We start from the raw sequence: 13,187 nt of genomic DNA, 5'->3' as shown, positions 1-13,187 counted from the left end.
TGAGTACTGCCTCAGTACAGATTCAAAGCAGCACATTTTCATTCAGTTACTATTGAATTAACCAAATCTGTACGAAGACAGTATGGATTACGGCACTCACCACATACTATGGAGGCCGACAGACTTGCATGCACAACGCAGCTTCTCACTTGAACTTGGACTTTATTTCCAAACGTCAGCAACACAGACACTCCACAGCTTCAGTCTGATAACTAGCTGTAACTTTTCGAGGCAAGTAAACACTCGTACAACTGACCGCTGCAGGCTGGACATGCTCATGCATCGCCGACGCCGAAAAACACCTGCCGCTCCGGTACCGCTCATAAAAAAGAAAAGCGACCCCACACACACACTGCTTTATTGTCAACTCTCTTTATCGTTACACTCCTAGAGACGTGCGTTGATCGTACTCCCTCCCTCCTCTTGCTACTGCATCCGTACGTTTTCACAAACACGTAGTGGCCGTGGCATCCGCAGAAAACGTACGGCGAAAAAAAACGCAAGGTGGGTTGTGACCGGGGCTTATAGCTAGCTTTCCTTAATGACAACTGTATGGCAGATGAATGTTTATGCAACTCACCTGTGGTCATTCTGAGTGACAGCTGGTGTGTGCCGACTGGTTTGGGGCCCCGATAGCTCCTAGCAGAGGCAGCAAGCTGCAATGAACTCAACTGTCTCCTTTTTTTTTTTTTTTTGAGCATTTTACTTCAACAATCTGAAATAATATGGCTCACTGTACGGTTAATTGTACTAAGAGACCACCTGAGCACATTACTGTGGGTAAGGTTGTGTTAAATTTTCAGGAAAGGAGAATTCTTGAAACACATTTGGTCCTGGACTACCACAAGAAGAAGTCAAATCGAAAGCCAGTGTGCATCCCAAGCCTGCGTGCGCTCACACAGTACAGTCATGAACATGATTACTGTCTCTTGGCACTCATTTTCACTGCATGTGTTTGTTCAAAAGGACAAGTTTTAACCAGAAATAATAGTACATCAGGGTTCTTGCTCAGGAAACAATGAGACTGGTGTCTCTTTGATCTAATGAGACAATAACTAAATCAATGAGACAATAGACTCCCAACATAATGATTTTGATGAGACGTTAGTACGCCTTTTCTACTCATTGTTAGTGGCGTGTGATCGTTTGTGTGTACACCTGTTTATGTGTTGTTTAAATCATACACACCCCCTGCAGAGGGCTTGTAACACGTCTGCATGGTGAGTGGTTGAGTGACAGTGATGTGTCTGAGTGTTGGTGCTTTTTATTACCTCTACCAACAAAGTTGGAGGAGGTTATGTTTTTGCCCGTTTGTGAACAGCCTGGAGCGCACAATTTCTTGTGCATCTTTAGGTTTTTACATAAGACTGAAATCCTGATAGGCAAGAAGTGATTCAATTTTCAATGTTATAGGTCAAAGGTCAACATCAGGAAAAATTCCTATCGTTAATATTGAACAATTATTCAAAAATTCATAACACTGTCCAAAAAGATCATATTTCTATCATATTTGAGAGCAATATGTAGGGTGGTATCCTTTATTCACTGACAAAATTTGATCAGGTTCTGATCCAGATTACAGATTTTGTGGCCATTTTAATTTAACATTGAAAACCCCATTGGAACCTCCATCCAATTTAACACTGTAAATAATGACAACGGAATCTGAATGTGGCTGTGGTTCGAGTGGGATATATGTATACCTCCACATCTCTTATTTGCGCCTATAATACAAATGATCTTTTCGGAAAATCACTGAAAGATGACCGCTACTGCACCTCTGGAGCTACCCAGTACTTACAACATGCCACAATCACTCTCATATTTGAAGTGAGGTGCAGACTGGCACTCACTATCACCTGACAAAGTGTGATCCAGATCTGATCTGGATTGGGGGTTTTGTGGACATTTAAATTTAATATTAATAAAAAGCCCATTTGGTGTACATTTTGCATTATATCTCAATCAAAAGTGCCTCAATCACTCATTTTTCTGTTATCGATTTACCTACACCACCAAACGTGGATGGAGGTTCCAATTTTATGCCTGTGTGTCTATCTTCCAGTTATCAGTTGGAAACCAAATTGTGCATAACAAAGATAACCAATGTTCTTTGTTTTATTACAAAAGAAAGCTATAAGAATTAACAAACAAATTATATCGCAAGCCAACAAATCCATTATTTGCTTTTTTACATATTCTAAAATTGTTTGTTATACTTTGAAGGCTTAGGTTTATTGATTTTTGTTATGGCTTTCGCGCTTGTGTGTTCTGCGCCATTGTTTGGTTGTTTTTTGTAAATTTGATTTCATTGACTAATTTTGCACGCTTTTTTTGGTATTCGTCATCATGGGTGTGTGTATATGTAGGCATGTATATATTTATGTATGTGTAAATACATACATACATTTATGAAACTGTTTATGTGTGTATACATTTCTTATTTTTATAGTTTTCACTTTATTCATGAAGTCAGGATGGATGGCTCCATTTTGTCAAACAACTTCCGGTTTGCCACTACATCTAATGTTTAGCTACGTGGGAACACAGTACGATAGAAGTATCCAAACATGAGCAACATTAATTGTTCAGTTCAGTTCAGTTCAACAACTGGAAGAAGATGAAGCCATCGCTTTTGGAACGATGTTTTGAACATGGTTCTGGAGAGATCTGAGTGCTGTGGACCAGCATTTAATTTGTTCCCTCCTCCATCGAAAGACAAGGATCTCCGGTGCTCGCTAAAGGCGCTGAATTTGAAAAATACACCCAAACGTCCCTATGTCTGTTCTTTTCATCTTGTGAAGAAAAAACCCACCCCACTGCATCCTTCTCCAGAGAAATGGTTGGCCCACAATGCACAGTTGAAGAAGCCACGGTGAATGCTAGTGAGACAAACGGGTAAGCTGTGTTTGTAGCGTTAGCTGCTATCTAAGCCTGGTTCACACAGCAGGATCTTAAAATTATCTTTAGGTTTCCAAAACCTGAGAGGCAACACACGTGAAGATAAAAAAAAATCATAGATCTAACAGGTTTGGTCGTACAGTGTGTGGTGTTCAGCCACACAGCAAGGACAGCAACACCACACACGAACAGATTTCACACACGTACATTCACAGCTCAGACAGGAAATCTCGCAAAATCAGGAAATCTCGCAAAATCTCTCGAGATTAAACGTGACTTCAGAGTAAACAAACGGAGGTACTTTGTGGACTATTTAAAAGAGGGGAAAAAAAATACAAAAAGAAAAAGCAAAGGTGTTATTTAAAGAAGTAGAGACAGCGCAACCACCGGACTTTCTGGTAAGTCAGAACAGCTGTTTTGATTTTACTTTCCGCTCAGTACGTCTGTCACCTCGCTTTCTGATTGGCTGCACGTCACATTCAGCAGGCTGTGTGCTCGTTTGTGGTCGGAGGACACAACACACGCTGCGATATCGGGCCAAAAAAATCCAACATGTTGAATATCCCCGATTTGCAATCGGAGCGCTCATGACGCCCTTCCGAGCAGATCAGAGCTCTCTGAACACACCACACACGGCAGGAATATCTGATAAGATTATCTTTGACGTCATCACGATTGTCGGGGCATCCTTAAGATTGTCGGAAGGGGAAGATCGGGTCCGATATCGGCCTAATTATCCTGCCGTGTGAACCCAACTTTACTCATTTTCTGGTGTTTGAAACAACCAAGCACTGATTGAAATAACACCATACGTATATTAACGTTACGTAATCTTGGCATCATGGTGGTACTACTTGTCAGGCAGTATTGATAGGCTTTGGTGCTTTTATATTTCCTCATAGCCAAACCGTCCACACAAAGTAGTTTAAAATATCGGCATATATAAACAAGAGCCACTTTTTCATGTCATCTTCCCACTCTGTTATGAGCCGTGGGTGAGCCAGAGTCGATCCCTTTGAGCTTTTCAAAAAAGTATTTGTTTCTACCCATGTAATGACTTCCATTTTTCTATATTGAAAACACCGCTCACCGGAAGTCCTAAGACAAAAACAGAAATACCTCTGTAGTAAATGTGGGCGGGGCTGAATAAGGTTAATAAGGGGTGGGTATTTATTAGCCTTGCTTCTGCCCTTGCCCTTTTGGTCACACAGGTTTGTTGTAGAGTTGTTTTGTTATTGTTGATTTGGGTGTTAAATAAATTCATTCATTCAAAATTATCTGAAAAAGAATTCAGAAACTGACAAAGTTGAAAAAAAAACCTGACAACACCACAAAAAAAAAAACTTCAATTCATGCGCATGAACTAAATGCATACTCCTGACATTTGATCACATCTAATTTAGGTTATAAAAAAAAAGCCACTTCTAACAGGACTTTGACCTTGACAATTTTTTCCAAGGTAAAAATTTGTGGAATTGGAAACTAGTGTTGGCGAAGGTTTGCGCTCTACTTTATTTATTTATTTATGGCCCTATGCAGGAGTACCTGTGCATGCACGAAATGCATGTTTGACTTGAGCATTTTCATAGCTAAAACATTTATTTTTTGCATGAACAATATTGAATAATGACTACATTATTTCTATTCATTAACATTGTGGGCTCCCCTGAAACGTGTAGTACTTAAGAAAACCGTCCTCAATGTGTGTGTTCCATTATCGGTTTTATTTCTATATTTACGATTATAATTTTCAGTCCAGGTTATTAATGTATTCAAATTCACTAAATTCAAAATACATACTGATTAAAATTAGAATGTGAAGCATTGGGACACAAATAGAGGTGGGGCCATATGTGGCCTTCGAGGAGGATGTTAGTAACACTGATGCAGGTGCTGCACAGTAGCCAACCTATATACAGTACCTATAGAGAAAACCCATCAGGTGGGTCGTAACATTTTTTGCAATTGAGTCTGCAAAAATATGCATTATTCAAAGACCCAAATCATACTTAGACCGTGAGCATTAACTAGCTTGGCAATTATGAGATTAGCGGCATATTTGGGCTTCATTAGACACACCCAGGTCATGCCTGGGTGTGTCAACTTCACAGCACTTTACACGGATGCCTCACATTCACACACTGATATCAGGATGCTGCCATGCAATACGCTCAACTGCACACTGGGAGCAACTAGGGATTAATGACCTTGCCCAAGGACCCTTGGTGATTTTCCAGTCTGGCAAAGATTTTAACCTAGGATCCTCTGGGCCTGGTTTCATAAAACAGTCTAATCTTGATTAATCACATAAACTCACTTAGTTGATGAATTTTTTTACATTAGTCATTGTACAAAGCACTTAGTCGGCTAATGTTTTACGTTACCGGACTGAAGTTTTTGGCCTGGTACAGAGGAGGTTAATCTCATTTTAGTCTACAAAACTTCAGTCTTACCTCAAAAATAGCGGCTACCATGTACCACGACTTGATTGAGCAGGAGGAAAGGAGAGCTTTGCGGTGGAAGCGGGTGTTCCGGGACAGGAATAATCCACTGGAGATGTTTACGGACACCGAGGCCGGGAGCGCTTCTCCTCTGGTGCGGCGGAGTTGGCCATGTTTGTAGCAGATGACCAACCCGGAAGAAAACAAAACTCTTGCACATTGGAGGCGTTTCTTAGCAACGGCACTCGCAAGGCTGCTATGACCGTGAAAATTATTGATTAACGGAAGATGGCTAATCCACAAGTTTAGCGGTCAATGTGAAACGGTGATTAGACAGCTAATGTTAGGCGACTACCTGTAATCGACTAAGAAATGTTAGTTGACTAAAAGATTAGACCGCTTTATGAAACCGGGCCCTGGTCTCAAGTCTACTGCTTAACCACAAGACTATCACCAGCCCTTTACCCATTTATGCGTAGGCTGGGAGTTAGGCAGAGTTGGGGACCACAACGATGGCAACATGTAGTGCCGCCCCACTTGATTTTTAAACCCACTTTTCAGAAAACCAATGGGCGACATCACTGAGGGTTTGTCCAACATATATACAGTCTATAGTCATACACGGGTTTTCTGTGTCCAACAGTGGAGTTATGGACGATGATAATGATGACAAAGTCAAGTGGCCAGGTGGAAGGAATGTTACAGAAGGAACTTTTAAGAAAAAATGGTGCATTCTGGTGGATACCCTAAAGAGGACACTGTGGGTAGGCAGCGAGTCAAACCACAGAACGTAGAAGTCTAACAGATGTTTGCAGTGATTTCTAATCTACACAGAACAGATTACCTTTAGCATTACTATAAATTTTGCAAGACTAATACCAGCAAGCATCATAAATAATAGCATTGCTGCTATTATTCAGCTTAGAATCCACAAAGTAACATATGTATACAATCAGAAAACTGGATTTTTAAAAAAGCACAGAAAAGCAAAGAACTAAAAGTGCATTATTTGTCAAGTTGCTCCCGACAGCGCTTTCTAATTGCGTAATATGATGTCAATTTTGCCCAAAGTAAAGCACAGAGGGGTTTCTCAGTACGACATGATGATGGGTCCTGATAAAAACAAGGTACTATTGAACAGGAGCCAGCATCCACAGGACACTGCCCTCTCTGTTCTCCAGTCTACGCTACGCTGCAGCTCAGCACTTGCAATGAATGGAGTCCTCGAATGCAAGGACACTAGAGCTGTTCTTCAAAGAAAATGTGGAAGATTAGGTGATTGTGAAAAAGCAAGAAAAAAAAACCTCACAAGAGCAAAATAATGAGACTGTTGTTGTGTGGGCTGCTGAAGAGGAGGTACTGCTGGCCCACCACCACCAGATGGCGCCCTGCTTGGAGTGCGGGCTCCAAGCACGAGAGGGCACCGGAGCCGCTGGGAGTGACAGCTGTCACTTATCAGCACCAGCTGTCACTCATCACCATCACTATAAAGGCCGGACTGCAACGCCACCTCCTCGCCGAGAAATCAGCTACCATTCGAGGTAACCTTCTCTGCGGTTATTATTGAAACTAAAACACTGTTCTGTGTGCAGCCGTGTTCCTGCGGGTTCTGTCGGAGGCTGGATTGGCGGACAGTGAGAGGGCGACTTTCTTCGCCTCTCACTCCATCCAGGAAAGAGACCAACAGGAGCTGCACAGGTGAAATTGTTTCTGGAGGTGGAGGTTCTCCCTCCCGGAGGAACTAATCAAGGGACGATTACTGGGTGTGTCTTCACACACCCACTATTAACTGTTTCTGTTTCTGCCAGCAGTACCTGGTCTGACAGCTGGAGACGGTGGCCACCTGGGACTCGGGACTTGGCGGCTCCGGTGTTCTTCAGATCCGCTGGCGGTGGAAGCCGTGTGGGATCCGGCTCTTCTCTGGACAGACGTCTTCTATCCTCGAGCCTGCCCACACGTCACCTTGTGTATGATTGACTGTACTCCTCTATTGTTATTGTCTGTATTCCGTTGTGCAATTCACAACATTAAATTGTTACTTTTTGGCTCAACCATTGTCCGTTCATTAACGCCCCCTGTTGTGGGTCCGTGTCACTACACCCTCCCAACAACTGTGGCGACCATTCTGAAAAACACTTTGCTTTCAGTACACTGGGTTACTATTCGGCCAATGTCAAACTGTTTATAGAAGGCGACTTTGAGAAATATTCGCCATTAGAGAGGTGATAATGCACATTAATCCAGAGTTCTAGCTATTAAGTCAGGCTTGTTGTATTAATGAGCCCATTATATGCAGTTGCAAGCTCCATTTTTTGATGATGTATTAAAACATCAGAGCGTCTCTGCAGAGGCAGATTATTCCGTCAGAAGTCTGGATCAGATATGTATCAGCACGCCTGTAATGATGAGTTCGAAAATTACGCTCACGTTGTTGGGCTGATCTTAATGTTCATAACCATTCCCCTCTCCCCCATGATGGATAATTTTGCTTAGCTGTAATATGAACATGCTAACAGCCCTCCAGCCATTAGTCACCATAAACCCTCCACCGGGCTCCGGTGATTAGTGGCAGCAATACGAGTCTCATCTTTCTCCATTTCTCACTGCATGAGCTGGAAAATGGCTACTCGTACACAGGCTGAGGCCCATTAAAGTGCAGAGCAGGCAGAGGAGGGAAGAGCCAGGCATGACTGGCTCCTGCCTTGGCCTTCTAAACGTGGACACACCAATGCGCCTGGTTTCAGTTCAGAAGGCTCCGGGTTCAAATCCCACCCCTGACACATTTCTCCATGTAATGTGAAGTTGCATCAGGAAGGGCATCCAGTGTAAAACCTGTGCCAATTCAACATGCAGATCCACCTTGGATTTGCTGTGGCGACCCCGAGTGCAAAAAAGGGAGCAGCTGAAGGGTCTTACTTACTCCAAGTACTACTCCAAAATTTCTGACCCACGTCTACACCTCAGAGCGACCCGCTCTGCACACTGTATTCAAGCATGTTCCTGGGAAAAAAATGCCAGTGCCACAATATATGGTAATTGCCTCATGTTCTTCAGATTATAGCCATCTTTATTCCTCCACACTGATTTTTATGGCCTCTGAGATGACTTTTGAGACCAGTCTTCGATATTATTGGCTTCAGGCATACGTGACAAATGAACTCTGTTACTATGACAGTATTAGTTGAATCAGGATTCTTTATCGCTTTCTTGTGTACCAACATATCTCACTTCAATAAGCCAAGAACTCCAAGAATAGTTACAGGTTAGCCAAGAACTCCATAAGTATCTTGAGGTACTTGCTGTAGCATTCTCGTATTGCGTCCCTGCTTCCTAATTGAACCAAAAAGCATAACATATGCCAGTTTCAAAGCAACAATTACATTTTTGTGATCAGCAGAGCCTCAAAAGATGTCCACCAGTGCATTTCATATTGTTGCCTGCTGTAAACAAATTCCAAGAAAGAAAAACTCCAGATGTACATAGACAATGGAGCACATGGACCTTCTCATTGGGAGACAAGTGTACTAACCCTGTATTATCACCATGTTGGCCAAAGGATGTAATCATCAAATAATAAAATATTGTACTTGAGACTTTGTGACATCATCTGAAAATCAAAGTTCATATCTGGACTCAGAGTCCAGCCCGTTTTTGGGACATGCCCACACAGTCTCTGGGAGATAGATGCAGGACAAGAGGACGTGTCAAGCAGCAGCTCCTTTACATTTAAAGCAACAAGCAGAGAAAGAAATTGTTTCTTCAAGAGTAAAAAATGTGTTTCATAGAAATCCAGTGTTGATGGTGCCGAAACACAGATCCACATAAACAGGAAGGCACGCGTTGGACTGAGGCTTTGTGTGACCATCTGTGGAGACGATCTCATGTCCACAATAAAACCTGAATGATGATTAACAGCATGAGCTGGCCAGTTTATCGAACCACGCTGCTGGACTGTCGAGACTCCAGAACGTCACAGAGGCTCTGACAAACGCCGGAGACACTCAAAAAAATTTGTGACTCAGCAAGTATGGTTGCTTATTCTCCCTCCAAAACAGGAACAGCTCACCTGACGAGGGACAAAATTTTATTTTAATTTATATACTACACCCACAAATGCCAAATAGAGACCCTGCCTTTAGCAGAATCTACACCTGAAGCAGTTGCTTTAAATTTCTGTAATATTCAGTATGTGACAGACGTCTGTCTGTGGACTGCGGCATGCTCTGTGGGACACGCCCACATGGTCTCTGAGACGACTCAAACTGGTATTTTATCAGTAAGTGACCAGGAATTACTCACCTGACAAACAAGAAAATTGGGGGTTGGGAAGAGAAGGGGGGGGGGGGGGGGGTCATTTTCAAACGAGTCTTCATACTACACTCACAACTGTGTAATTCCATATCAAATCAATAAATGCCTCCAAACTCACCGTCTCAGATTTTAATTTAATTTATATTTATTTTCATTTATATAGCGCCAAATCACAACAAAGCTGCCTCAAGGTGCTTCACACAAGTAAGGGTCTAACCTTACCAACCCCCAGAGCAAGCACACGGGTGACAGTGGTAAGGAAAAACTCCCTCTGATGATTTGAGGAAGAAACCTCAAGCAGACCAGACTCAAAGGGGGTGACCCTCTGATTTGCTTCAAACATTCATGAAACTGCCTTTACACCCTATAATGAAAATTTATAATTACATGCTTTTATCTCCAACAAATGCTGCTTGGGCTCTCTGTTACCGCCAAATATGCACACCATCCAACAGTGCAACATTCCAACATTCAAAGTTTTCTAAATACTAAGGATGGAATGGAACATTTTCAGACCCTGACCCTGAATGTTAGTAGCCTTGGATCACCAAAGATGAATGTTTGCTGAGATATGACACTAAGATTTGTGTGTGTGTGTCCGTGTGTGTGTGTGATGTCAAGTCTACGCATTTAAAGAACTTCAAACTCTACATTTCCATACTGAATTGGACTAGATGTTCCAATTTTTAACATGTTAGTCCTGCTAGATTACTCTTCCATCATCTAGGCAATCTCAAGTTTTTCTGCAATCATTTTTTTTTTTTACCTAAAATATCTTGTTTTAAGGTGGCTTTGCATGGAACACGACAACGGGACACAACAAAAAACATCATGATCAGGAAATGTCTGGTTGTATCGTGACCTTTCGCCGCATGTACGGAGTTCTGGAAATAACGGACCACAGTGTGTGCTAATGTGCTACTTGATATGAGCTGGTGTTTTAAAGGTTTTAAAATGCAGGAAACAGCAGATGACATGAACATTCCCCAAGCAGAAAGTGTCGTCAATATTTTTTTTTAAGTTGTACATTATCAACAGCAGCTTTTGCGTTTCACTGTCCAAGTGGCATCAAAGACGAAAAGTCAAGTTAAGTCTGGGAGCATGAGCTGGTGCTACGCTTTGCCGCATCCACACCACGGAACCGCCTTCAGTCCTTGATGGCAGCCACACAGACAACAGGTCCATTCCTGCATCTCTGAAATAACCATCTACCTGCTGCAGCCAGGTGAAACATGGGGGTCCCCTTGGCCTTCTCAACCCTCAGGCACCTGCGTCCTGGATCATGTACAGAGAAACAGGTCACATGGCCAAAATGTTGTAGCCAACGCTTCCTCAGAATGCAAGTGATACTCGATTTTTATTTAATTTATATAGCGCAAAAACACAACAAAGCTGCCTCAATGCACTTCACACGAGTAAGGTCTAACCTTGCCAACCCCTAGAGCAAACACAAAGGCAACAGTGGTAAGGAAAAACTCCCTCTGATTATACTGAGGAAGAAACCTCAAGCAGACCAGACTCAGAGGGGTGACCCACTGCTTAGGCCATTCGAACAGTCACAAGGTTTTCACAAAGCTGAGAAAACAGAAAATCCTCATCCTATTCTCTCTTAGTAATCAATCATTTGATACAAAGTCCTTCCAGTGGTACCAAAGGATCCTTCGAAGACACCTTGTTCCAAAGACATCCAGTCATCACCTTAGGTCACTAGTTAGCATCCAAAGGACACACTATGGTTTTGGAGTTCTAGACATCCTGACTGCAAACGTCATGGAAAAATCATTGTTGAATTGGAAAAAGACTTTCAAAGCTACAAGAAGAATGTCATAAAGTATACCTGGATGTCTTGTTTCCTTATGGAAAAAGTGATCTTAGCTGACATGAATTGATGATTCCTAAATTTGCATGATCCAGGCACTTGGTTTTTACAGACACATATCAAGCTGTTGGAGAAATTTTATGGTTTTATTTCCTGTCAGCTTGTCCCATGGGATGTCAGTGTGTGGACTTCTGTTGCATATGTAAAGTTCATGCATGCATTCTTTGCAGGTTGCAAATCGGAAATATTCCGAAACTTAACCTGAACCGTGTAAGAATTCTGCTCCTGTGAAAGACTCCTGGAATTGTGCAAAGCCATGGTCTGGAAACAGAGGAACAAATTTCCACACTCTTTCTGTTGATCATAAAAATGAAACCATAAGCCCAAAAATTTTGCAAGGTTGCTCTGCAGGTGAGATGTCTGGTTTAGAACTAGAAGCATGCAGCACCCTTCCTGAAATGGAAGTCAAACTGGGAAGTGTTAAAATAATTAAATAATATAAAAAAATAATAGTGTTAAAATAATAAAAATAGACATGAGTTTGTCCCAGTCTGCATGCTGTGTGGAACATGTGAACTTCTGCTAGGTGTGCAAGCCACGCCCACACGGTGTCCCAGAAAAAGCAAAGCAGGAGGGTGAAAGGGCGTGGCTAGCCTCAGCTCCTTTCCATTTAAAAGCAACAGGCACAGAAACAGGTTATTTCCTAAAGACTTTGTCAACACAGACTCTCTGGAACAACAACAAAAAAAAAGATGAGGTTTCATACACTTTTTTAACGTGAGATATGGTCCAAGAGACTCAAGCATATGTTTTAAGGTCAGACGGGTTTGGAGCCAAACTGTGCCGTGATTTAACTCATTATTAGGAGTGACTTACTCGAAGGCAAAGAAGAGAGCGCAGGTCCCGACGATGAGGAACAGGGTCAGATAGAAGACTCCTTTCTGTCGGGCCATCATCACTCGGCCGTCACAGCAGAAGGTGTTCTTTCCCGGGAGCTTCTCCCATTTTCGGACTTTTCGCGTTATCATAACCGCCGACATAATGCCTTCAGGCCAACGCACAAGCAGTCAGACAAAAGCCTTCTGGTGAGGATCAGTCATATGATTGAATAAATGTTCAGTCAGTGTGAAACACAATCCAGCAACAGGACAGATTTGTCTACAGGGCGGCGAACGAGGAGCATTTTGTCGTTGAAAGTGTCGCAGTCACATCATCAGAATGTTCTCCTTCGCTGCAGCACGCGGATCCCACGCTGGTGGACCAAACCTCGATCACTTCTCCTCCGTCCGGCCAATACTGACATTTAAATCCTCCCCCCGGATGGTTGCTGCAGATGTGAAGCGGTAGAATCCAGCAGTGTGTGCTGCACTGAGGGAGCGGACTTTGACCGGGTGTCATTTAAATCATCTGCGATCAATCATAAACAATGATCGCACAGACGAGCAGAACTCCGACTGCACGTGAAGTAGACACAGACCGAGCCGCTGGAACGTGCGCTTCATGTAGTGTAGAAAATAAAGGAAAAAAAAAAAACGAAAACGTTTTTCCGGATATCAGAGCCTGGGAATGGGCTAAACCGTGAGGCAGCTGGACGTTTTCCCCGCAAGATGCAGCTGTCGGTTCGTCAATGGCAGCAGGAAACACGCCTATTAAAATGTCTCATCTTAAAGGGACAGTGGCAGGAGGGAAACGGAACAAAGAGCACAGATGGTCCA

The 13,187-nt window shown here is 42.7% G+C and overlaps 1 protein-coding gene across 1 annotated transcript in view; it reads right to left on the bottom strand.

The window, feature by feature from the left end:
• zdhhc9 (zinc finger DHHC-type palmitoyltransferase 9) overlaps nucleotides 1–12,512 on the bottom strand; it is a 76,731-nt gene extending 64,219 nt beyond the window's left edge. The window contains exon 1 of the mRNA XM_034181749.1: nucleotides 12,349–12,512. Coding sequence (XP_034037640.1) covers nucleotides 12,349–12,512 — 164 coding nt within the window. The remainder of the gene's footprint in view (nucleotides 1–12,348) is intronic.
• Nucleotides 12,513–13,187: the final 675 nt, after the last annotated feature.

The sequence above is a fragment of the Thalassophryne amazonica genome, chromosome 11 (genome assembly GCF_902500255.1).
Source record: "Thalassophryne amazonica chromosome 11, fThaAma1.1, whole genome shotgun sequence".
Classification (NCBI taxonomy): domain Eukaryota; kingdom Metazoa; phylum Chordata; class Actinopteri; order Batrachoidiformes; family Batrachoididae; genus Thalassophryne; species Thalassophryne amazonica.
The sequence above is the reverse complement of the archived record's forward strand: the minus strand, read 5'-3'. Positions and strand labels throughout refer to the sequence as shown.